At 43.9% G+C, this 24,448-nt stretch overlaps 3 protein-coding genes and 1 non-coding gene across 9 annotated transcripts; 3 read left to right on the top strand and 1 right to left on the bottom strand.

Annotated features, from left to right (window-relative positions):
* Positions 1-793: 793 nt before the first annotated feature.
* On the top strand, positions 794-11,358 carry klhl21 (kelch-like family member 21). 2 transcript variants are annotated; one of them, XM_029506032.1, is made up of 5 exons: positions 794-945; positions 5,955-7,037; positions 8,184-8,589; positions 8,872-8,944; positions 9,241-11,358. In XM_029506032.1, the coding sequence occupies exons 2-5, from the start codon at positions 6,011-6,013 to the stop codon at positions 9,574-9,576; spliced, it is 1,842 nt and encodes a 613-aa protein (XP_029361892.1). In that variant the 5' UTR covers positions 794-945; positions 5,955-6,010; the 3' UTR covers positions 9,577-11,358. The 2 variants fall into 2 exon arrangements, with proteins under 2 accessions (XP_029361892.1, XP_029361893.1); XM_029506033.1 differs by lacking the exon at positions 794-945 and adding an exon at positions 5,272-5,365.
* Positions 11,359-11,752: 394 nt separating this feature from the next.
* On the bottom strand, positions 11,753-16,599 carry zbtb48 (zinc finger and BTB domain containing 48). Of its 2 annotated transcripts, XM_029506026.1 has the most exons (12): positions 16,377-16,599; positions 15,014-15,724; positions 14,625-14,926; positions 14,433-14,538; positions 14,236-14,328; positions 14,061-14,147; positions 13,825-13,979; positions 13,593-13,729; positions 13,026-13,190; positions 12,854-12,942; positions 12,493-12,582; positions 11,753-12,438 (listed from the first exon to the last, which is right to left on the bottom strand). In XM_029506026.1, exons 2-12 carry the CDS (start codon positions 15,713-15,715, stop codon positions 12,190-12,192), a joined length of 2,175 nt encoding a protein of 724 aa, XP_029361886.1. In that variant the 5' UTR covers positions 15,716-15,724; positions 16,377-16,599; the 3' UTR covers positions 11,753-12,189. The 2 variants fall into 2 exon arrangements, with proteins under 2 accessions (XP_029361886.1, XP_029361885.1); XM_029506025.1 differs by having other exon boundaries at positions 11,753-12,582.
* Positions 12,702-12,774, top strand: trnar-ccu (transfer RNA arginine (anticodon CCU)). The gene has a single exon. It is a non-coding gene; the product is annotated as a tRNA-Arg (tRNA).
* A 25-nt stretch (positions 16,600-16,624) lies between the features above and the next one.
* On the top strand, positions 16,625-24,318 carry nol9 (nucleolar protein 9). Of its 4 annotated transcripts, none has more exons than XM_029506030.1 (13): positions 16,625-17,002; positions 18,079-18,599; positions 18,708-18,918; positions 19,074-19,204; positions 19,322-19,457; positions 20,222-20,318; positions 20,537-20,634; positions 20,966-21,133; positions 21,218-21,470; positions 21,570-21,684; positions 21,830-22,004; positions 22,927-23,060; positions 23,144-24,318. In XM_029506030.1, the coding sequence occupies exons 2-13, from the start codon at positions 18,135-18,137 to the stop codon at positions 23,258-23,260; spliced, it is 2,100 nt and encodes a 699-aa protein (XP_029361890.1). In that variant the 5' UTR covers positions 16,625-17,002; positions 18,079-18,134; the 3' UTR covers positions 23,261-24,318. The 4 variants fall into 4 exon arrangements, with proteins under 4 accessions (XP_029361890.1, XP_029361888.1, XP_029361891.1 ...); XM_029506028.1 differs by having other exon boundaries at positions 16,627-17,047; XM_029506031.1 differs by lacking the exon at positions 16,625-17,002 and adding an exon at positions 17,052-17,179.
* The last annotated feature ends 130 nt before the right edge of the window (positions 24,319-24,448 follow it).

The raw sequence follows: 24,448 nt of genomic DNA, 5'->3' as shown, positions 1-24,448 counted from the left end.
AACTTAACTGAATTTCTTCTCATGCTAATTCCGTTTCCCATTGTATGTTTGCACCAAACCGACGGCCTTAATCTGTATCTAAAAATCATGGCAGCTGGATTAAAAGTACTTTAAAGGCTCTCTTAAATATTTGCTTGCTCAGTCATTTGTGTAGTGAAACATACTGTATGAAGTTTAATCCTTCTTTCTCACGTCTGTTAGATTTACAGTAAGCTTCATCTGGGAGTGACAAATAAACAGCCAGACCGAAGAACATTTGCCTCATTTGGGGAACTGTTCACTATCTGCTAAATCTGATTGAACAAGTCTTTGTTTTTTAGCACGGATGCATAAAGTACACACTTAAACATGTGCACTGTCTGCAGTCTGTGAGTGTTTTAGAGGTTCAACATCCGTTTGAACTGTTGTATTATTAGATAACTTTCACGTTTTGCTGTTTGTAGTTGTAACGAATAAAACAAGAGTTTTATTTGACAGATACAAACTCTGAGATCTTCTGAAGTTTGACAGAGAAAAGCCAAATGTTGTCAGTGGCTCAGTTAGCAGTTTCTCCACCAGAGGGCAGCAGAGCTGTATAATCAGTGTCTGTCTGAATATTACGAGCTTTCTTTTTTCACTTTAAAACTACAAACTGCTCTGGACATTATCATTTTTTTAAGTACACTTTTTTTTTGTCACGCCACAGCACGAAATTTTCCGGGTTCGATTCCCGAGCCTGAACACAGAAAACGTCAGGAATCTGCGTGTCCGTTTCTCCGACGGCCCGTGAAGGCAGCGTCGTTCCCAGCTCGGGGTGTCATGGCGCCGAGGAGGCCGGATGGATCAGCGGCGTCAAACTTTCCCTTCGCCTCTTTCTCCTCCACCTCAACTCGACCTTCTCCGTAAAACACCGACACCGACACCGGCGAGGGCCTCCGGGAAGTTGTGAAGTCAGTTTGTCGTAATGTAAGTGAATTTAACACCTGTTGTGTCTCTGCTATGATTTAGCATTAGCTGCGACATTCGGATGTTGTCGTTTACCAAACATGGATTTGGATTTGGAGCCGAGACGTTTTTCCACAAATGTCATTCATTAAAGCCTCTCAAACGGAACAAAGCATCTGCAAAACAAAAGAGTGTTTTGTTTTCAAGCCTCTATATATCTTCAGTACATAAGGTTTTAATAGCACCTACGATATGCAAGATTCAATAAATCAGTATCATTATGAATATTAATATTCATAATAACAATACTGCTTTATTCAATCTTGCATATTATATTATATTGGTAATTATTCATTAGATCAAGTGTTGCTGTACTTCAGCTTCTGGCATGCTTTTCAAACTAATTAACAAAACAAGCAGTGATGTGTTTGCACAGAGTGGATCAGTTGTAATTTAATTATGGAAGTTATTGTGTGTAAAGTATGTTCTTGTTTTTGCTTAAGTGACATTTTCAGAGCAGGACTGGGACTGTTTTAGTGCCTGTATTTAAGTAGAGGGTCTGAATACATCCTCCCCCCACCGATGTTTGGAAGTTCTGACTTTCACTCCCATTGGAAGAGGAGGAATTGCAGGAATGCAGGGGTGGATGATGAAGCACACAACCTGGTATTTGAAACTCCTGATGGCAAAACCTGAGTCACAATGCAGAAACAAGCCTCCCAGGTAGAGCTAAGTGTTATTCTGCCCATTAATTCCTGTATCAGACTGATGAATCACGTGCTGCTCTTAACGGGAAAACTAATTACAACCAGATAAGTGATTCATGGATTTTCTTCAGCACGCATCGTCCGCTCGTTTTACTTAAAAGTTTGAGTGTTAGCAGCAGAAGGTATCACATGCTGTACAAAAGTAAAATACTCAGGTTGCCTTCGAGCACACCCAAGGCAGATATTTGATCAAATCCTGCTTTAATCTGCGTTGTTGATTTTGAAGGACGTTGAAACCATTACAGGATTAAGCCGGTGAAGATTGTATCTTTCTCCAGCTCTGAAATGAACACCACATGATTGATATGAGAACAACATGTCCATTCTCATACTGCCTGCTCTCTTGTGTGCCGTTGCTGGCCGCCCTCAGTGGTGATGAGTGAGTTCGTGGAGTCTGTGGTTGCCTTTTTATGGCCAGGCCAAGGCTCAGCTGTGGAGAACCAGAGGTTTATGTCGCTCCGCTCCGTTGGTTGCCTTGGCCTGAAGCAACAGCAGAGCGAGCAGCTGTCTTAGTTTAGTTGTTGAACTAACAGGTGCTGCTTTGGATCGCACGAATCCGAGCACTGCTACGCCGCAGGATGGGTTACATGTTGGTGATTTGATGTTTTTGGTATTGCCAAAATCCACCCTGGTCATATGTTTCATATTCTCTTACCTCATTATTGTGATATTCAAAGCAGTTGCAAAGCGAACTGTTAAATATGAATAGCCACGTTTCGTCAGGGTAGTTCTGCACACAGTAGAGCTGTTCTACTGCTGATACCGAGCTGACGCAGATGCAAAACAGCGGTGACGCCTGTCTGCAAGTTATCTTTGGTAATTGCAAGTTCACACCAGCAAGGGGCAACATTACGACCAAGACGAACAGTTGGAGTCCAGACTGTGAGCACCTACACGTAAACTGTTTTTGATTTACTCTGTCACATGCACATAGCAGCTCCCAGATAAACATAACCGAATACTGGAGACTGTTGGAAGCCATGCTGTGTTATGAAACCGCCCTGCAGTGAATTCATCAAGCCAACCCCGCCCCCCCCCCCCCCCTTTTTTTTTTTTAAGATTTAAGTGAAGCAAGATGCCTTTTCCTGCACAATGTTTTGTTTTGTTCTTAGTCTTCTCCCGCTGTTACCTTTGTGTATTTACTCAAGTTGGACAGTGCATTGAAATTTCATAGAAATGGCAAAAAAGATTTTGAGGCGGTGGAGTTTTGTGTTTGCAGATTTGGTCTTGGTTTCAGAATCACTTTATCTCTTGCCTTTGAGTCTGTAGAAAACTACTGTAGCACGTTGACACTGGCTAAGCACGGCTGTGTACAGCCTCACAGCGCTGCTGCCAATGAGCCCGATTCAGTCATCTGATTTAGTCTGAGCCTTAAAATTAAAATACCCTCTGAGTATCTCTTGACTGGACTTCTGATTCTTCCCAAATACAGACATAGACCTTGGACCTTGCTCATGAGTCATAACTAACAGCGTTGTACCTCCCTAAGTGGAGGTACAGCTCATGAATTCAGCTCCAAGGGCAGACAGGCCAAAACTGTAAAATTACCTGATTGGGGGGGCACAGCGACCCTTTTACCTACATGACTTTGCTGTGCAGGCAGGTGGGGTAGTTGTCTGGCTGGTACACTGGTGTCACTGTACTCTTCACTCACGGCAGTGAGATTGTTTCCACACCTCTCCTGTTTCCCTCTCTCTCCTTTCGAGAGTATAAATTTCTGTCAGCTATTCCTGGAGCCGGTTGGTAAACATTCTGATCGTAAGTTGCTCAGCACTCCCCGCTCTGTTAGAGATTAAGGCTGCCTTGTTTGCTATGATGTGTGGTAAAAACAGCAGAAACCCAAAGATGAAGAACAGATGTTATAATTTTGTGCCTGCATTTTTATGAGAAGAAGAAGAAGAAAAAACATCTTTAGTATTTGTCACACAGCAGAGTGGGAGTAAGAAATCACATACACGACTGAGTGGAAGGAAATCTCATCACGTCTATGTAAGGTAATGCCATTATCCCCTCTGACATTAAGACCATCAATTTCACAGAAGGCAGGGCGATGTGTTTTTTCAGTGCAGGTCTGTGTTGTGAGGCCCCGTCTGCCCTTCACACAGCGATGTGGACTGCTGCATTGTTGAACCCCGATGTGGAATGTATGCTGAGTCCTTTGGCCAGAGGACCAGGGGCTTTAATACAACCTTTAAACAAATCTCTGTAAGGAGATACCTGCGTATTTTGAGCTGGAAGGATCATCTCCAAATATTGACAAGAAGCTTGAATTGGCCTTCAATGCGAGTTCCTCTGAACAGCCTGCTGAAGTTTGTTGTTATGTCTGTTCAAGTGTTTTTCTGTTTTTCAACATCTGGTCTTTTTATCCTGCAAAGAGTTTCAGGAACACTTGCACTGATCAAACTGATCAAAAATCAGTTTTTCTTCTCAGTAAATAGTGATTTATTATTATTATTATTATTATTATTATTATGTGTAATCCAGATTTATATTATAAAAATATATTTTTGGGTCAATGTTTAATAGATGATAGTTGTAAAGTCATAAGCAATCCACATTGTTTGTTTGAATCTTAATTGGGAGAAAGTGAGTTTCATTTATATCCAAAAATGAAAAATAATTGTCATTCTCATTATAACAGGATGTTTTTGGTCCACAAAACGTCACCATTTCTGGAGCTAAGGGGTAGTTTTCACTTTTGAAAGCCCAAACACAAAGAAATGCCAGAAACTTAGTGTCACTGTTGTCGACAGCCAAAGGTGGCATCTCGAGATGTTTCCTTTAATCTGACAGACAGTCCAATAGTCAAATATACTAGAAAAGGGTAAAATCTTAACACTGGACGAGGTGGTATCAGCAATTTTATAAAATACTTGCTTAAAAAAAAAAAAAGCAAACCCTCACATGCTTAATAAATAATTTTTTTGATTAACTGACTAGTTAGTTAATCAACTGATCGTAGAAGCATCAGATTCCCAGATTAGAGAAGCTGGCCCCATCCAGAGTTTGCAGCGTTGCTGGCAGCTCTGTCAGCCGTACTGATGAACTCTGTATGTGACCACATTCATCACAACCCTCTCAGCATTATGTGTTAGCATGCTAGCATTTTCTAATGGGTGCGAATGGATGGAGTTAAGGGTTCGGATTCAACATCTGTGTTGAATCTCGTGGCGGTCGAGCCGATCACAGATATTTTGGTCCGCACCAAACAGAGTGTCTCGGATTGACGTCCCAGGAGCAGTTGTTGACTGTGTAATGGTTTTGTGATTCAAAGTGGATTTCTTCCTGCTGCGATGACAGCATGACAGTGCTGGTGCCTTTGTGTTTTGGTCTGCGGCCGTGCTGATGGTGATGAGGAGGCCCAGATTCAGCTGGCTCTCCTCTCAAAGCCCACTTACTCACACTGACCGACCATAGACGCATACCACAGGGGGCGGGGGGGTATACACTCCCCACCACGTTAGGCCACAGCACGTTAGGTGTTCTCCTTAACCCACCCACCCCCCTTCTCTGGAAATGGACACTGCTGGTATATTTTTAGCCCCTGAGCACAAGCGAGCTCTCTCTTAAACGCGGGTAAGGAGCTGGTCACATCCACCAGACTTGCGCTGAGCTTCATCGTCGTATTTTCTAGACTGTTTCTACACTGAAACGTGCCTGGAAGGGTTCGTCAGGTAGGAAAGAGAGTGGTTTGTTTTTTTGTTTGTTTTTTTTTTGGAAAATTATCCACAGACTTTATTTGAATCAGCCACCTGGAACGTTGGTTACATCGATCATTTGGTTTTATTCGTTCTGAAATGAACACCATTTAATAATAAGCGGAACTACTTTGTCATATATTTCCTTTTCAGTATTTTGTCCTTTTAGGTTGTAGAAATATAAAGTCATTTTGTTTTTGATCTTTAGTTAGACAAAAGGAAGGGGGAAAGTTTCTTAAATGTATTGACGTCATGGCATTTTTTTTGTATGTTTCCTTCACTGACACACACAGCTGTGTTTGTTTGATGTTAGAGCGGCCATAATTACAGAAAATGAATCAACAACTGTTGTGATAGTCCATAAATGATTTGAGTCATTTTTCAAGTGTGACGATTGGCTGTTTTTCTCGTTGCTGTGCCAAAATAAGTCTGTTTGGACTTAATAAACAACTGGTTGATTAGAAAATTCATCAGGAAAATTAAATGATAATGAAAGCAGTTTTCATGGTATTTACTGGGCTGATTTGGTATTTGATGTTGACTTCTGCTGTTTCTCTTGTTTCAGATGAAAACATAATTCTGAGCACGACCACTGGAAACGACCACCCAGAGATAGGAGCCATGGAAAAGCCAGTTTTGCAGACGCAACCGTCCATTCTGCCTTTTTTCGACACGGCCCACGCCTTCAACCTGCTGCGGGGAATCCACGAACTCAGAGCCGAAAGAAAGTTTTTCGATGTGACCTTGTGCGCCGAGGGCCGTGAGTTCCACTGTCATCGCACAGTGCTGGCCGCTGCCAGCACCTACTTCCGGGCCATGTTTGCGGGGACGCTGAGGGAGAGTGTTATGGACCGGGTGGTTCTACACGAGGTGTCGGCTGAGCTTTTAGGTCTGCTGGTGGACTTCTGTTACACGGGACGCGTCACCGTCACTCAGGATAATGTGGACCTCCTCCTGAAGACGGCCGATCTGTTTCAGTTTCCCTCAGTCAAAGAGGCCTGCTGTGCGTTTCTGGAGCAGCGGCTGGACGTTTCCAACTGCTTAGAAATCCAGGACTTCGCAGAGGCTTACGCCTGCCGAGACCTGGCGGCCAGCGCTCGCCGTTTTGTCCTCAAAAACATAATGGAGCTGGCCAAAGGGACAGACTTTGAGCGCTTACCGTGGAAGCGCCTGCTTGAGTTCATATCAGACGATGGGCTTTGCGTGGACAAGGAGGAGACGGTTTATCAAATTGCGGTGCGCTGGGTGAAGGCGGATCTCCAACGAAGACTGCACTACTGGCCCGAGCTCCTCCAGCAGGTCCGACTTCCTTTCGTCAGGAGGTTCTTCCTGCTGGCCCACGTGGAGAGCGACCCACTGGTCTACCTATCGCCCACATGTCTCCGCATGGTGAACGAAGCCCGCAGCTTCCAGTCGTGCGAGTACGACCGCTACGACAGGCCCTGCCACCGCATGAGGCCACGACCGTCCACAGGACTGGCAGAAATCCTGGTGGTGGTGGGAGGCTGCGACCAGGACTGTGACGAGCTGGTCACCGTGGACTGCTACAACCCCCAGACGGGACAGTGGCGCTACTTGGCCGAATTCCCTGACCACCTTGGAGGAGGCTACAGCATAGCCGCCCTGGGAAACGACATGTATGTCACAGGTAAGCCGTTTAGCCACACCTGAGCACTTTTCCACACACTTCCTTTGCACCAGAAGGTCGCAGACAGTGTGCCGTGATTACAGTTGCTGTGTACATTAGATTTGCTGTGGAAGCGCCACTCAGTAGATTTCCACTCCCGCTACTTCAACTTATTAAAAGGCTGTCAGGCAGCGCTTATAAATAAACAGCAGGCTCTTTGGCTGCTGGGTCTGTGTGTGAACAAGGCGAAGTAAGACAGGACATGGTGTGCTGCCAGGGCAGCAGTGCCGTTGTCGTCATCTTCATCATCATCATTACCAGTGATCTGTCTTAACGTGAGAAGGACTGTGGTTTCCCCTGAGAAATCATTCTACACCTTCACTCACAGATGACAGGACGCTGATAGTGGGCCGTAATTTTAGCAAAGCTAGCTCACTGCCTTGATGACAGAAATAACATCAGCATACGGTTGCATAATGTTGACAGGCAGATTTAGCTTTTTATATCATACACGACTTCTTCAAACACGTAACACGTCATATTTGGTGTCAGCATTATTTGAAATTTCAATAAAATGTCATCCAAGTTTTAGGCAGCTACACTTCGTTAAGGGCAAAAACCAGAAATGTTAAATTAAATATTACATTTTGACTGTCGACGAGGAAGCATCCAAGTAGCTGTTATTTGTCAAAGACAGTTAATGACGGCACAATTTGGTCTCATATTTTAATTTTAATTCAGTTTTGAAATAATGTGTAGACCTTTATGTGACATGAAGTCTAACCAAAGTGGAAAAGTGAGATCAGTTTGCTGATAGCAGCAGCTGCAACTTTACCACCTGAATCTGAAGGAAGATAAATACTGAAGCCACACACATGACCACGACACTATTTTAGAAAAAGTTCCTCAATTCCTTAAGGACAGTGCATATATAAATAAAGGAATGTCTGTCAGACACATGGTGAATGGATGTATTATTGTATGTGATTTGTCATATTTGAGATGGACTAATATAAGACAAACGTTACCGTTACTGCCATAACTTTGTCCATTAAACCGTCAAAACTGCTCAGAAATCTCAATGAAGGTCAACTAGAGTTATTATTTGGAACAAAAACAGATTTTTGTATGTCGATCAATAACTCTTCAAGTCTTTGTTGTCCTCAGGTGGCTCTGATGGTTCTCGCCTTTATGATGGCGTGTGGCGATACAAGTCCAGTGTCAATGAGTGGACGGAGGTGTCTCCCATGTTGAAGGCTCGCGAGTACCACAGCTCTTGTGTGCTGAAAGGGCAGCTCTACGTGGTGGCGTCTGACAGCACAGAACGCTACGATCACGCTCTGGACTGCTGGGAGGGCTTGCCGGCCATGATGCACCCCATGGACAACTGCTCCACCACCACGTGTAACGGACGCCTGTACGCCATCGGCTGTCTAACCGGCGAAGACACCATGGCCATCCAGAGCTACGACGCAGACACCAACCGCTGGTCCATGGTTAAATGTGGACAGCTGCCTCCGTGGTCCTTCACGCCAAAAACTGTGACCCTCAGCGGACTCATCTACTTCGTCAGGTTAAAGGAAAACACTTCACTCTTAATGTGACGGTTCTTGTAGTTTCCAGCTAATTTCCCGTTTCTTTGATCCGTCAACACATTGCTATGGATGCCAATATACATGATTACTTAAAAACACAAATATTTACAATATATTTAATATTAATATTTAATATTATTTACATATATTTACGATATGAATCAAAGTATCTGCTGATAATATGTCTGCTTCAAATGAATACATTTTAAAGCCCTGATTGTTTCTGCAGTGTTGTCACGTTGTCCTGTCTCTATTTGTAGGGATGACTCTGCTGAGGTGGATGTTTATAATCCTCAAAAGAACGAGTGGGACAAAATTAGTCCAATGACCCAGGTTTGTATTTCACATTTCAGAAGAACACAAGGGCCCGCTGTCACGTGGTGGCTTCTCACTAGTTAATGTCACTTATTTAAATGACTTCTGAATGAGTTCTATGAGCTGAATTTAAATCTAAACTTTAAATATTTCCTTTAATCTCCACTTCTTTACCACCATTCAGTTAACTTGTTACTATTATTACGATTTTTTTTTTTTAACCAACAAAATGATTTTTTTGACACATTGATGTTTAGTTTTTGACATGTCTGATAATCTGCACCAAAATGAAGTGAATTTTGTCTTTCATCCAGGTCCATGTTGGAGGAAGTGTGGCAGCCTTGGGCGGTAAGCTTTATGTGTCTGGCGGTTACGACAACACGTTTGAGCTGTCCGATGTGGTGGAAGCCTACGACCCGACCTCACGCACGTGGTCTCTTGCTGGACGACTACCTCAGCCGACCTTCTGGCATGGCAGCGTCAGCATATTCCGACAGTTCATGCCGCTGGTGTCCAGTGCGTTCGAACCTACGGACATACCCGAGTCGAACGCCATTCACCTGCACCGGCACCAGCGTCACCAAGAACTCCACAACCTTAACAACAATCTCAACCAAAACCAGAACCAGGATGTGAACCCAGCGCACTGACTTTGGACCTATAATGAAACCCCGCTCACACAGTTCGCTCTCCCTCCTTGTGCTATCAGTAGTTTACAGTGAACTTACCTCATCACAACGTTAAAGCTGTTTAAGGAAAATGAGAAGACTGAGCATGTTGGAAGGAGTCTGAGCTCCGTGTAGCCCACTTGGCTACCAAGCTGACAATCAAAGAAGTCTGTTGCCAGTTTCGCAGCCAGAACATAATGGAACTGGCTGTTTGCCGCTCTTTAGTTTGTAGGTTTGCAAGTTAGTCACACTCATTTGTAAAACCAGACATCTAGTCCTCGTCTGCAAAGTGTTTCCCCTTGTGAAGTGGAGATGTACTGTCTGAAGACAGTATACTGCAATGTTCAACGTTATCATTGACAAAACAATAATGGATTAATAGTTTAAATCTTCTTTTTTGTTTGTTTGTTTTTTGCTCTATAATCTTTTCTATTGGTAAAAAACTTATCTGAAATTTTAAGATGTCACCTTTTTCTTTAGAAAATTTGAATGTTTTCTTGATTTGTTGAGGATATAATTGTCTCAAAAGAGATATTTAATTTCCATCATCACCCAGAGCGGGTGACAACAGAATAAGCTGCACGAATTGTTCTCAAATTTTGAGTTTAACAAGAGAGAAGACTTCAAGGATGAGGACTAAATGATCTCCGACAAAGAGCAGGAAGGTGTCTTACACGGTGGATGAGACCGGTGTTTCTGTGAATGGACATCAGTGTGTTAGCACTGATCACAATTATCACATTTATATTTGAAATGCACACATTGTGTTTACAAGGCCGGTGTGGCTCAGTTGGGTTTGGAAGTCAAGTTTGAAAATAACAAAAATAAATAAACTAAACTGGGATTGGGGAAAAGTGAGCTCAGTGGCCATCTTGGTTGAGTCGAGGCATTGTGGGTAATGTAAGTGTCAGGATCTGAGAAGGAAGAAGAACCCGTAGAATAGAAAAGGCTACATCGCTGGTTCTGCTGTATCCATTTTCAACACTTTCCAATGCGAGTCTGACAATGTGTGCAATGCTAAATTAGTGGAATAGTCCTTTAACAGTTTGAGCAGAATCCAGAGATTTGGTCAGAAACACCAACAATCGGTCTACATTCCAAAAACGACAGCGATCAGCCACAATCGATCTTTAACACTGAAGTGACCGGTGGTGGTGTAAGATGGGTTGAAATACTGGAAGGTGGCAGAACTTCAGGATGGTTGCATGTGATGTTAACTTGTACTGGGTTGTTTCTTTATTGCTCGTGATAGTTCGTTAAAAGCATCTCCTCGTGTCACTCCTGACCTTTAACTGGGCCGGATCCGCCTTTATAACCACCAGTCAACTGCGCATGAAGTATTTTCTGAAAATCTTTGATGTTTATTTATGGACGTATTTGTGCTGTTGTTGCCTCAGATGTCCTTCCCAATCGGCTGAAACATGGCAAACGCTGCAGAAGGGTCAGCTGTCTCAACTGGAAATGCAAAACTATCTCAATCTGCTCTCGTGCAAAGTTGTTTTTGCTTCAATGGAAATGTGTAAATGTAATTGAGTGATTCTGTTCTCGTTTTTCTTAGTTTCATACAAGTTAGTGGTGATGAATCGGTTGTGTAAATACAGTATATATTCTTATCCCTATGTATAGTCTGTTTAATGTTTACGGAGTGGATGACAGATTCAACTGCAGGCAGGTCTGAGTTTATTTTGCTGAGTTGTGTGACGAGCTGTTTGCAGGATGCAGATGTTGTGTTACGTTTCTAATAAACATCGGAGAGCAGCTGCAGCAGTGTGGACAATAAATGCATCACATTTCTTTTATAAAGTGTGCGCTAATATTTCTCATCATGAAGGTGAATTTATTTATTTTTTTTGGGGGGTGTTTATGTGTTTCAAAAACGCCACTCAGGTTTTTTTGTCTCAGAGCACCCAGTGGAGTTGAAAACAGTATCTACGGAGAGCATTATGAGGTTCCTTTGTGGGAGTGTTGGTCCGTTGTGCGTTCTGTTGCTCATCCTGAGCTGCGTGCACATTACGAAACTACACAGGGTACCTTTACTCAGGTCGGACATTTTAGAAAATGTTTATTTGCGTTCTTACTGTGAGCTGGTTAGCTTAGCTTAGCTTAAGGCGAAGTGGGCTGTCAAGTAACAAAATAAACTAACACAATTTGTCATCACTGTTCACTTTCCAGTTTTTTTTTTTTTGAAGCTAAGCTAAGCTATGGTAGCTAGCTTCTGACTGAAATTAAAGTCTGATATGAGAGAAACAAGACTTTACCTAAAATGTCCAACTCCTTTTCACCCCTTCATTAATCCGAGGATGTTTTTTTTTTCTTCTGTAGTTCAGGATCCAGCTGCAGTCGGCACACTAATAAGACTTAAAACTGTGTTCATGAAGCAGACAAAAAAAAGTATAATTCACATTCAGGCTGTTTCTAGAAACACACACTTCACTGACTATAAATTATTAAAGCATTAGAACGACTGGCTTGTTTTCTCTTGTGTAGCTGACTTCTTTGGGTCTGTAAGGCCACACGTTTCAGAGCAGTGCTTCTCCTTCAGGACCAAGTCCACGCAGTGATTTGAACTCTGAGGGGGGCTTCACGTAGTCTCTTTCAGGTCTTCCTCGCTGAAATGTTCTCAACAATTCCCTCCATGTTCACCGTGGACTCGTACACCTCGGCCACCAGCTGCGTCTGCTGCAGGACCTCTGGCACAGAGAAACTCTCTGCTGCCTCCACTTGTCCCAGGCTCCGATTGGACGCCACCTCGCTCGACTGAATCACCACCCCCACGATGCAGCTGGAGCCGAGGCCCGACGAGGGGTCGGCCTCCGGGTTCGCGCCCTCTCCAGCGTAATCCGTCTGCTCACTTCCCGCCGTCTTAGTGGCTTTGTTCTCACCGGAACTTCCCCCGACGTCCTGCACGACCACGTTTCTGAGCTTCCTCTGCCGGGGGTTGTAGTTCTCAGTGCGTTTGTGGATCTGAATATGTCGTCTCAGATGAGCCTGGAATAAAAATACAGATATGTGAAGCTTACAAAAAAAGAAAGAGAAAGTAAGGACGAACAAAGAGTTTTGATTGGTCTGCAGTAAAACACACAAGCAGCAGCTGTGTGCGTGCGAGCGCCCCAGTGGCCTAACGGATAACGCACTGGCCTCCTAAGCTAGGGATTGTGGGTTCGAGTCCCATCTGGGGTGTGTAGCTGGGCCCATAACCCAGAGGTCAATGGACGGAAACCATCCTCTGCTAACGAAGCGTTTGGTAAATCAAACCTACCTGCCGTGTGAACTTGTAGCCGCAGTCTACGCACTCAAACTTCCTCATCCCTTTGTGGCGCCGCAGGTGAACACGAAGCTGCTCCCTCGCTGGGGGCGACAGAAATCACAAAGTGAGCCACCTTCATCGGGACACACTGACCAAGGTAAGGTAAGGCCGTGGCATGCCTTACCTTTGAAGGTTTTGCCGCAGATGTGACAACAGTGAGGCCGACCTTCCTCGTGCTTGCTGGCCTTGTGGCGGACCAGAGCGCCTTTCTCTGTGAATCGCTGCTCACAGACGTCACATCCGAAGGGGCGCTCGCCAGTGTGCGTCCGGTGGTGTTTGTCTAGACTGGCTGGTTTTAGTGATGGATACAGTGATACATTCTGCCAGCTGACACATTTGAAAATTGTGCCATTTGTGTTTGCGTCGTACTTGTAGATGTCTAGACAGCTCTTAGATAAAGATAAGTGTATTTGTGTGTCATTTCTAACCAGAATGATTCTTATTTGCAAGAGCTATAAGAGGAAATTTTTTATAAATTATTATACCAGTGTGTTCATATTTGACGAGTTCTGACTGATACAATAATGTTTGTTTGTTTCTAATCAGAGCACCTGAGTTCATCTTTTAGCTGCCTCACAAACTCTGTTCCTGCTGCTGACCACAAGTGAAATGGACGAGCTGATGTATTTATCACGTTGTGCTCACAGTGAAGTAGAAAAGCGGCAGATAGGAGAGGATGGTCGTTCGTTACCTTGTGTCCTGAAGGTTTTGCCACAGAGATGACATTGGTACGGCTTCTCACCGCTGTGTATACGCAGATGCATGTTCAGGTTGTTCTTCTGGGAGAACGCGTGCCCGCACAAGTTACATACAAACGGCCGTTCGTTTCTGCAACACAAATTTTTAGAAAGCCTCGGTTTACTTGTACAAATGCCATCAAAGGCCCTCTCTCGTCCAATTGAGGCAGCGGCGACTTCTGCGACCTGTGAATGGCTTTGATATGCATCTGCAGGCCGTTTCGACTGGAGGCTCGATGGCCGCACTCCTCGCACACGAACGGCTTTTCACCGCGATGTTTGGCTGCTTCGTGCACGCGGAGCTCAGTCCTAGTCAGGAAAGTTTTGGGGCACTGTGGGCACTGTAGAGGAATGAAAACCACAAATGTTTGGCTTCCAATGTGACTTCTTGGTAAGTTATTTGCTGCAGGTGCGTCACTTACCGCATGCGGTTTTGGATATCCGTGGATCTTCATCATGTGAATCGTCAAGTTCTTCTTGTACAGAAACTGTTCGGGGCACGATGAGCACTGAAAAAGAATTATACAGAATAATTCAGTGGAGATGTTTTTAAAATCTGATTTTAGATATGAAATGATTTATGGTTGTCCATGTCACCTTGTGGGGCATTTCTCCTGTGTGGGACACAACGTGCAGACGTAGCTGTTCTTTTCCATTGAAGGTTGCTGAGCAGGTCACACAGGTGTAAGTCTGCAGTGACGACAGCACAAACACAGAAGTTCAGCTTTGTGTCTTTCTTATTTTTTTTTATTTGCTGCCCAATCAGTGCGACTGAAACGCTTTATATTCCTCACCTGTACTCGAGCACAGTCTCTGATCTCATGTATTAAAAGATTCTCCTTCCTGAAATACCTCTTTCCACATTTAGGGCAACCAAACGGCCTCTCCCCCGTGTGCCTCCTGGGAAGAAATGAAAATAACACCGTAGTAGCTACTCTTTCAGTGGTAACTGAAGATGAAAACCTGATGCTGCAGAAGGTGTGTACCTGTTGTGGACTTTGAGGTAGTACTTGCTCTTGAAGGACTTGTCACAGATGGGACACTGCACACAATCGCTCTTGGACTCTTCTTCCACGGCCTCCCCGTTCTCCGTTTTCTCCGTCTTACTTTTGCGTTTCTGTGCTGTCGACGCAGACAGGGTTGAGGAAGCCGGCTCGGCAACGGGCACGTACTCCTCGTCCGAGCCGTCGTTGATCCCTTCAAAATCCCCCGCGTCCTCGTCCTCGTCTTCCTCCTCCACCGCCCGGCTGGCGGCATTCTCGTTTACATCCATCTGTAACTCGGTCATCTGGAACACAGCACAAGAAAAGCAAACCAGTAACTGCTGCACTTGCAGTTATATGTAGCAGTAAATGTCCACTGGCCGCAGTATTACCTCAGCTCCCCCAGCTGCGTTTTGATGATCCACACCATCACCACTGTCTTTCTCCACGGGAGTGTTTGGGGCCCTCTTGCTGGCTGTGTCACTGGCTGCACAATCAGCCGCAGGGCTCTCATCAGTCACCAGTCTCCTGGGGCCTTTAACTACACGACCAGATCGGGTGGTGGTGGTACTGGAGCTTAACCCAGCCATGTCGGCATCAGCATCATCTTTTATGGTTTTCAGTGAGTTCTCTTCTTTGACTGAGCAGTGAGAGGTCGTATTGGATGCGGCCTTTTTAGGTCTGCCTCTTTTACGCTTGAAAGGAACAGGACCTGCTGATGTCTCCTTGAACTGCCGACAGAGAGCAAGCGCTTCTGGGACACACAGGCTGGTTGCAGCGTGCTGAACCTTGTCCAGGTTCTCAGGATCCAACTTGAGCTCCCCCGTGTAGACGAAGTTCAGGAGCAGCTCCAGGCCGTCGTTGGGACACTCCTGGAGGCAGAACTCTGTGCCCGGTGACGTGGGCGCGTTGGACTGCTGGAACAGCTCACTGAAACAGGCCAGGATGTTGCGATGGGCGAGGTAGAGCACCCCGCCTCCCACGTTCAACACGGCATCACAAAACCTTCCCACTGCCCTCTGCTGGTTCAGGGAGGACAGAACCCGCTGAGCATGGCTGCTTTGGACTGCAGGCCTCTCTGGGGCTCCACTCATGACTGGATGCTGCAGGAGACACAGAAACATCATACTGATTGAAGGCGAAGTCAGAAAAAAAAAACACTACCTGTAGATAACATTTATCAGAATAGTTCAGTTAATTGATTTGCTTCAGCTCTGATGTAGATGTCATATTTTCTGATTACCTACTTGCCTGCCGATAAATTCTCACAAACCATTTCTTTTTGTCTGATTATTTCTGTTGGTTCGCTGTATCCTGTTTGAACTGTTCCATATTTTATATACTACAGCAAAAATGATTTCTCAACTACTCAATTAGTTCATCAACAGATGATTAATCACCATTTATTATCTCAGGTCTGACTGCATTTTCAAATGCAAAAATTGTCACAAAGAAAACAATATTACCGTCTAAAACAGGCCACAGAGAGTATCCAGAACCTTTGTTCATTAAATTTAACTCATCTAAACCTCTTCTGGGGCCTTTTGATCAGAATCCACCGCTTTTCTAAGAGTTTTCCAGACCTGCAGACAACCACTTCTTCCCGTTAGCGCACATTTAGCACAAATTAATCAATAATAATAATAATAAAAAAAACCGAGGTATTTTCATTTATATAGCCAGAGTTATTTTTATTTGTGCAGCTGAATGAGCTTTTTCACAGAAAACCCTACAAACCCTTGGCTATCTGCGCACCTCGACGTTTATTTCCTCGCAGGGCTCTTTAAAGACGCTCCCTAAACTCCGCACTCCGCCGACAGCTGCGCTCCAAAACTCCCGTCTGATTTAGCGACACAAACACCGACACTTCACACTCATCTGCTTACAAACAACACAAAGTCTGTGGCGTTAATACGGAGGAGGAGGAGGAGGAGGAGAAAATAGCAAAGCCCGGCTAGGTGCACCTTGTTTTGGTTTCTTGCAGGCCCGAAGGAAGAGGATGTGACGGCGTTTACGCGACCGAACTCCGGGAAAGGTCTTTGTCGTCCGTCGCTTAAAACGCCATCATTTTACAACAATAGCAAATTAAAAGCGGCGGCAAATGCGTTGTTTATTCCGTTTTACGCCGCTTTTGTTGTTATTATTTTTAATCCAAGTTAAATCGGGCTTAAAATGGTTAATGTTTGCTAAAAAATAAAAATTGAAAACGCCGTAAATGATAACACTCCGGGTTAAACCATAGTCGACCATCCGGACACGGCGTCTTTGCCTGTGCCTCACACATGTAAGCTAGCCGTTAGCACCGGCAGGCTTCTGTGATTGTCTTCATCAAATTGTTACCGTGAATTATTTCTTCATGTTATATACACATATATAAAAGGGTAATTTCTTCCAATCTGCATTTCTTCTTCATAAGCAGAGGGGGGGTAAGTTTTTTACACCCGAGTGTAACAGCACTGGTTAGCCTAGCAGCTAACGCTCGTTAGCCTCGGAAACTTCACGCCAAGTTAAACATTCCGGTTTAGCTTGTTGTTTGACACCCGGTTCCCTCTTTAAAGGTGAATTTATGGACCTGTATCCACACTCCGATCAGGAAACTACAGCATGTGAAATAAATGGTTCATTTTGGATCACATCTGCGTTAGCATCGTTAGCTTAGCTCTGAAATGCTGCCGATTAGTGTGGCTGCCAAATCAAGCTAGCTGCCAACGTGTTTTTTTTTTTTTGTTATTGTTTGTTTGTTTGTTTTTAAAGTAAACATTAGCTGCGACCACAGATGATTTATACTTTAAAAACTGTTGTCATCTGCCAAAGTGGACACTGTTTTGTGGATTATTCGGGTTGTTTATAAAAATGTTTCGGGGGTAACTTGGTTGTTGATCTACACCTGAGCAGAGCTGGTTCAGGTGAGGAGGAGCAGCTAATTTCTTATTTTAAGAAACTGTTTAAAAATATTTGTCTAAAACTCTCATAGTGTAGTCCAAAACTGATAAATCCAGACCTAAATAACAACAACACGTGAGTGTGCACACGCTGTACATGTGTGGATTTAATAAATTTAAAGGTGCATTTTTCTGAAGGCATCACACACAGATAAAGATTTAAAGTGTTCACACAACCTTAAATATTAAGTATACACTATCTGAAAGCTTTTACTTTTCTAGGCAAAGCACTGCTGTTTAGTATTACTCTACAAACACTGACAAAATTGGTTTAGACATGTGAGTCTTTTATTCAGTCTGACTTTGGTTATTTCAAAAGTAACATTATATTCCAGCTAATGTGTTAAAAATTAGGCCACCTCTGAACTGTTTAAATAAGATAACTAATGTTTCACCACAGACAAACTGAATCAGTTTCCCAGTAAGTTTTCATTGAATGCTAAATATTCTGGCTTTTAGCCCCTTAATTGAATAACGTGTGGGTGGTTTTAGTAATTTTCTTTCTGTCATTGCAGGCGTCCCCCTTTCTCCTTCACCGGCATCCACATGAGTGTTTGTTGATTAGAGAATCATGAAGGTAAAACCCACACAGGTTAAGGGCCAGAGTAAATCTCAGAAGTGGAAGGATGTTAGGGGAAAACGGTGCAGACAGCCCATCAGTTCCTCTGAGATCAACTCGACACCCATCATGGCCAGGTTGATAAAAGAGCACCACACAGCTGTGAAGAAAAAGCCCAATGTCAAGAGACTGAAAAATAAGTCGAAGGCGGTCTCTGACTTCAAGAAAAACAATGCTCAGTCTGGACTAAAGAAGTCTTACAGTCAGGCTAATGGAAGCGCAGCATTTACAATGGACGACTCAGATGACTCACAAGACTGGAAGGCGTATTCTCAGTCTTTTCATGGGAACGGTGTGGAGACCGAGGTGAACACAGAGGACGTCCAGCAAGGTAGACTGGATGAAAAGTCTCTCCATCACTGTGCAGAGAGGGATGATCGGAAACACCACGCCATCCTTGTCATGCAGAGAAATCAGGTGTGCTTCAGGTCATTTTGGTACATAATTAAAATATTAAGATACATCTTAATCCATTCTGGTCCACTTTTACAACTGAACATGCAATGCAATGCAACTCTCCTGCAGACCTTGTGTTTCCGTGGGAAGTGCTTTCTGACCTGTCTGTACGGTCGTGTAGAGGTCATGGGGTTCACTATTGAAGAAGGACAGCAGTCATATCCACTCTACTCCCCGGCCTCACATTGTCCCCTGGTCATTAGAGCGCTGGAAAGTTCTGATGACACCAGAGATGACAAAACAGAGGCTTCCTCCATCCTTCAAAAGTATCTGTCACCAGGTAAAAGCCGAAGCAAATTTTTTATTGTTCTAATATGTTTGAGGTTATGCATTGTTAACTAGAGACATAATACAGCGTTGCATCGTGAGGAAAAAATTTGATTGATAGGATTTATCTTTTTCCCTGAATGTGTTTTTTATTTGATCTTTTTTAAGCATCACACAAAAAGTTGCTAAAACAGGTATTGTCACACACATCCATCATCCTATTGGAGCCCATGGAGACGCCTCTGACACGGTTTCTGTCCAGCTTTGAAAATCTCAGCCAACTGTTCAGCCCCCCAATGGTAAGTTGACTAATTGACCAAATTACAAGACGTTGCAACGTATTTGACTTGGGATAGAACTGTAATGAGCCATCGTCTCGTGCCTAACAGCAGCTTCTCCTCACTGCTTGTCTGTAGAGTGAACTCATGTCAGCAGTTCTTGACACTCCACTCAATGGATTGGGGATGGTTCCTCTGGTCAGCAACATCGAGGGCCTGAAAATGTCAAAGAGCTACAGAGATGCTCTTAACACAGTGGTCAGTGCTTGCAGAGGTAAGTCTCGGTCACAGATGAGATGTTCTACGTAAATATGTTAGGAATTATAGTGAGTGAGTAAGATTCATAGAGTATTCCTGATTCTGACTTACGTCTTCATGTAAATTCAGAATAACACAAAAGCTGCAGCGCCCAACAGTGAACACAACATCTGTCTGAGTCATGTCTATCATTTTATCACCATGTTACTGGTCAGTTTAAAACAACATGAAACACTGTTGGGATTTAGATTACACTCCACACTCAGTGTTTTGTCACTTTATGCTTGTGCTTTGCTGAACATTATAATCTTTGTATTACACCTACCTAGTTTGAGTCTCGAAGGAGGACTTTGTTGCATAATTTCAGCTCTTGTGTCCTGCCATATCTCTGATAAATAGCAGAAAAGCATTATCAAAAGTTTTATCTGTGAAATAGGTTTTAAATTCCATCACTGGTGCAACCGCTGGTCTGGCTCGTGCACCGGCTGCGAAATATTTCAGCTGTTGTCTGAATAAATCAGTCATCTTTACTGCTTAAGTATGTGCACACATACAAGGACATTGACTCCCGTTTTTACATTACCCTGTAGAAAAAGGACAACAACAACCAAACAATCCAGTTAATTAAAAGTGGTTAAGACTGTACTGTACAATAGCGTGTGAAAGGAAGTGGGAGTGTATATAAAATAACGAGCCATCTTATCTCACGTTACTGAAAACAATGTTATGTTGTCCATGTCCTAAAAGGGACAGACTCACATTTGACCCTGTCCTTCACAGGGGACATGGACGGCTGTGCTGTGATCCTCGTATGTGGCAACAAGAACGTGGGAAAGTCGACATTTATCCGCACCCTCATCAACACCTTACTGAATCAGTAAGTTGTCATAACTAAATACCAATATTTTGTCATATTTTTTTGCCCGTAAGCTAAAAAAAATTTTTTTTTCTTGGTGCATTTAACATGATCTGGTTGGTGTTTATGTGATCGCTGTGTGTTACTGTACAGTTGGTTGTTGTGTATTGTTCTTATTCATCCCGACAGTTGAACCATGATGGGCACGTGCCCTAATTTGTCTGTTTGTGTGTCTGCAGCACCACTAGTGTAGATTATCTGGAATGTGACCTTGGTCAGACTGAATTCACTCCTGCTGGTTGTCTGTCGCTGTCGACCGTCAGAGAACCCCTTCTGGGTACGTTTTTAGCCTCTAACTTCACATCATTTGGTAAATATCGTGCAATGGCTTATTTCTGCTGCTTCGGCTGTAAGTGTGGAGTTATTCAGTTTTAAGCACCAAATGAATTTAAGTGTTTAACATGTTAATTGTTTTAACACTTATTGAATACATGGTGATCTCTGCCCTTTCAATTGAAAAGACTGATATTTTTCTTGTTAAAAATTTAAATTGAAGAATTAAAAACCCATATTTGCTGTTCAGTGGTGGATTATCTGACAGATGAATCTTGTTTTGCCTGCACAAAATTTGTGTTGGATTAGTCGACTCACATAAAATGGTTTTGCAGGACCACCTTTCACACATCAGCGCACACCAGAGCATATGATCTACTACGGTCAGTCCACTTGTGAGTCGGACCTGGACCGCTACCTGGAATCTCTGAAGTCCTTGTGGCGTCGGCGCTCCCAAAGCAGAGAGACTCCCGTCGTTCTCAACACCATGGGCTGGGTCAGAGGTCAGCAGTGACAGAATATGAGGAACTTGAGATCCGCTGGTTGTAAACGGTGTCTGAACGTGTGCTCGTCTTCGCTGCCCACAGGATTTGGATTCCAGCTGTTGGTGGACATGATCCGCTTCTTCCCAGTCTCGCACGTCGTGCAGCTCAGTCACGGCAACAGCACCCACTGCCCGTCGCTCACTCCAGACTTCCTGAGGACAGCACACGGCTTTCAGACGCACCCCCCTGCCCAGACCGCTATGGACGAGTTTACAGAGAGCCACAGCCCCCCCAGAAGCTACACTCACCTTGCTGTCCGATCAGAGTTTCAGGGAGCCGGCAGTCAAGGGACAGCGTAAGAACGGCACCAACGTCCGCTGTTTTCATTAACGTAGCAGAGCTGTCAGAGCCCAAAGCCACGTGCTTAAACGTCTGTGTGCGTTGAATTTGACAGGAAACACCAACGCAGTAATGAGCAACGAGATTTGTCACTGATGGCCTACCTGAGCCAGCTGCAGACTCCTGATCCGGGGCCAGTCAGACCCCTGCACAGCCTCACACCGTACCAGGTGAGAACGACGACACAGTAAATCACCTCACAGCAAATTATGTTCGTCGCTGTTCCGGCTTTTAACTCCCCAGTAAAACCAGTTTGTATTTCTGTTTGCATATGTGTTCATTAATACCTGACTGCTCTCCCTCTGGCCCCCAAAGGTGCCCCACACTGCTGTGGCTTTAGGTGTGGTCCATTGTGAGGTGGTTCCCAATCACATGTTTTATGCTGCCAATGGCAGCCTGGTGGGGCTCTGCTGCCTGGCAGAGAAAATAACAAGCAGAGGAGGCCCGGTCCTGCTGTCCCAGGCACCCATCTGCCCCTGTGTGGGCTTCGGTACGTACCCCATCGCATCTATGGGCAGTTTCCTCAGCACCGTTTGACCTAAATTATACTAATAATAATAAAAAAAAAACCCTTCTTTTTAAAGTTGCAAATTGGTTAAATTAACGTGATGCTCAATTTTAGATTCAGGGTAGTAGACTCAGATTGGCGTCTTTATAGCCAGCTGTGGGCCGTAAACTACTCAAACCTGATTCTGTTTGGCTTTAAAGCTGATTTAACGACCACCAGGTGGCAGAAAAAGATTGTGTAGATGTCGATTTGAAAACGTCATGACTTCTCACTTGATTTTATTAGCTCAGTAAAGGTTTTTCGAATGAGTTAAAAGTCTAAGTCTTTACTTCCAGGTCTTCAGTGAGTCACCTTTCGCCAAATATGATAATATGTGGGGAAAAATGGATGACAGTGGCTGAATCACAAACTCAGTCAGCTCACAGATCCCTGAATCATTCACAGCAGTTTGCCGTTTGTGTTGGCTGCAGGTATCTCCATGGCAACAAACTTACACTGTCTGCAGAATGAACTGATAACCGTTCCTGTCTGAACTGTGCCCATGACTGCACAGACTGCGATCTCTGGATTGTTTTTATTGTGTTGAATTTAAAACGAGGTGACTCTCAGCCAAGTTTCAAAGCATCCTTTCTTAATGATTTCTCAGCATTCGCTCTCCACGGACACTTGAAATCTGCGTTGATTTGTGGATATCCTCTGGGGAGGATCTTATCTCTATCACTTACCTGTTGGCTCTGTCCTGCAGAATGTCTCTATCTATCCTGTCATTTCCTGAGGGTAAAAACGCAGCCCGAACAATGTATGTAATGTTAATCCTGTATGGACAGGTCTTCAGATGTGTTGAGCTGGAAGGTCGGGTTTTCAAAGGTTTAAAACAAATAAACTGGTCCTGTTTGAATTCCAGGTGTACTTCGGGGTATTGACATGGCGCGAGGGCTGTACTTCCTGCTGACGCCCGTGGATCCCTCCATCCTTCGAAAAGTTAACTGTCTGCTATTGGGCGCCATTTCGCTGCCTTCCTGCATCCTCACCACACAGGTCAGATGACGGTCCCGCTCTCTCTTAAACAGCATAACGACAACTGTAACTTAAAAAAAAAAAAAAACCTATCTGTGTTTCAGCTGGGCTCTGAGGGGGAGATGCCCTACGTCACCACGGACTACAGTTTCAATCTCAGCGGTGCAGGAAAGCTGCGAGTCTACAAGGGACTGATGAGACCCGGTCAAATGGGGATCTAATGACTTTTTCTACACAGCTTCAGCCTATCGCCCCTTTACCTTCTCGACTGGGATCTAAATGCCAAACCAGTCAGCACTGGCCTTTGAATGTACAGAACTGAGTTTGTTTTTTTTGTTTGTTTGTTTGTTTGGGTTTTTTTTTTTTATCTCAAGGTTCAGTCTGACAGAGATGCCAGTATCGCTGACTCTGCAGGAGAAGACGGCAGCCTTCCTGTGTTTTGAAAACACCGGGTGTTCTCCACACGTCTCACGTCCCTCTACTGTACATACAACTGATGCCGCTGTGAAGGAATGGACAATAAGATCACAACTTGTAGTCAAAGCTCTTGTTCGATGTCTCTTCTTTGTAGGTGACATTCCAAAACTGAAAACACAATCCTGCCAGATATTAAAAAGGAAACATCTTTTGATTGGACTTCTATTTTCTTGTCTTCAGGTACTTTTTAGACCAGTGTCACTGGCGGTTGATTTAAAAAATTACTGTTTGTATCACAGTCATGTAGTCAATCCATGTGAGTATCAACCAGGCAGTGGCCTTTTAACCAGACGACAGTATTCTGCGTCGTCTGTTGGTGTTTGATGGTTGTATGAAGGGATGAAATGTCCACTACAATGACATTTTAACATTGTTTATGGTCAAATCCAGCACTCGAACGGGGGCCATGGCAGGGCAGAGTGTCCATTCACATGATACAATCACACAAAAGACAGCAGTTTGTTGTCAGTATTGTGTTTTTACGACAGTCGAACGTTTTACGTAAATGGCTCTATTTTTTACTGCGGACAAACTCTGCTTTAATTGTTGTACATTTTGTTATTGTGTCAAAAGGGTCATTCAAGAGGTTTTTGTAAATGTTTACAATTTCTTATGTAGGATCATGTAGGATACGAAAGATAAATAGTTTTTTTTTTGTTTTGGTTTTTTGGTGCTACTTCTTGTGCCACAAGAGGGCAGAAAACCATGTCGAGATTTGAGATCTGAGCAGCAAATGTTCACTTAGAATAAAGTCTCCAGTGCAGAAAACTGCAATAAAACCTGTAAAGACACGACTGTGTTAAGATGAAAAAGCCTAATTTTAATGTCTTAATATGTTTTGAAAAGCAAATCAAGTGAATAATTCCACCCGGGAGGCCGAGGCTGACATTTAGACCATCTGACTGGACCAATTGAAGCGCTCTGTCGCAAAC

The sequence above is a fragment of the Echeneis naucrates genome, chromosome 7, assembly GCF_900963305.1.
Source record: "Echeneis naucrates chromosome 7, fEcheNa1.1, whole genome shotgun sequence".
NCBI lineage: Eukaryota > Metazoa > Chordata > Actinopteri > Carangiformes > Echeneidae > Echeneis > Echeneis naucrates.
Note: the sequence above shows the minus strand (reverse complement) of the source record. Positions and strands in the feature narration are given on the sequence as shown.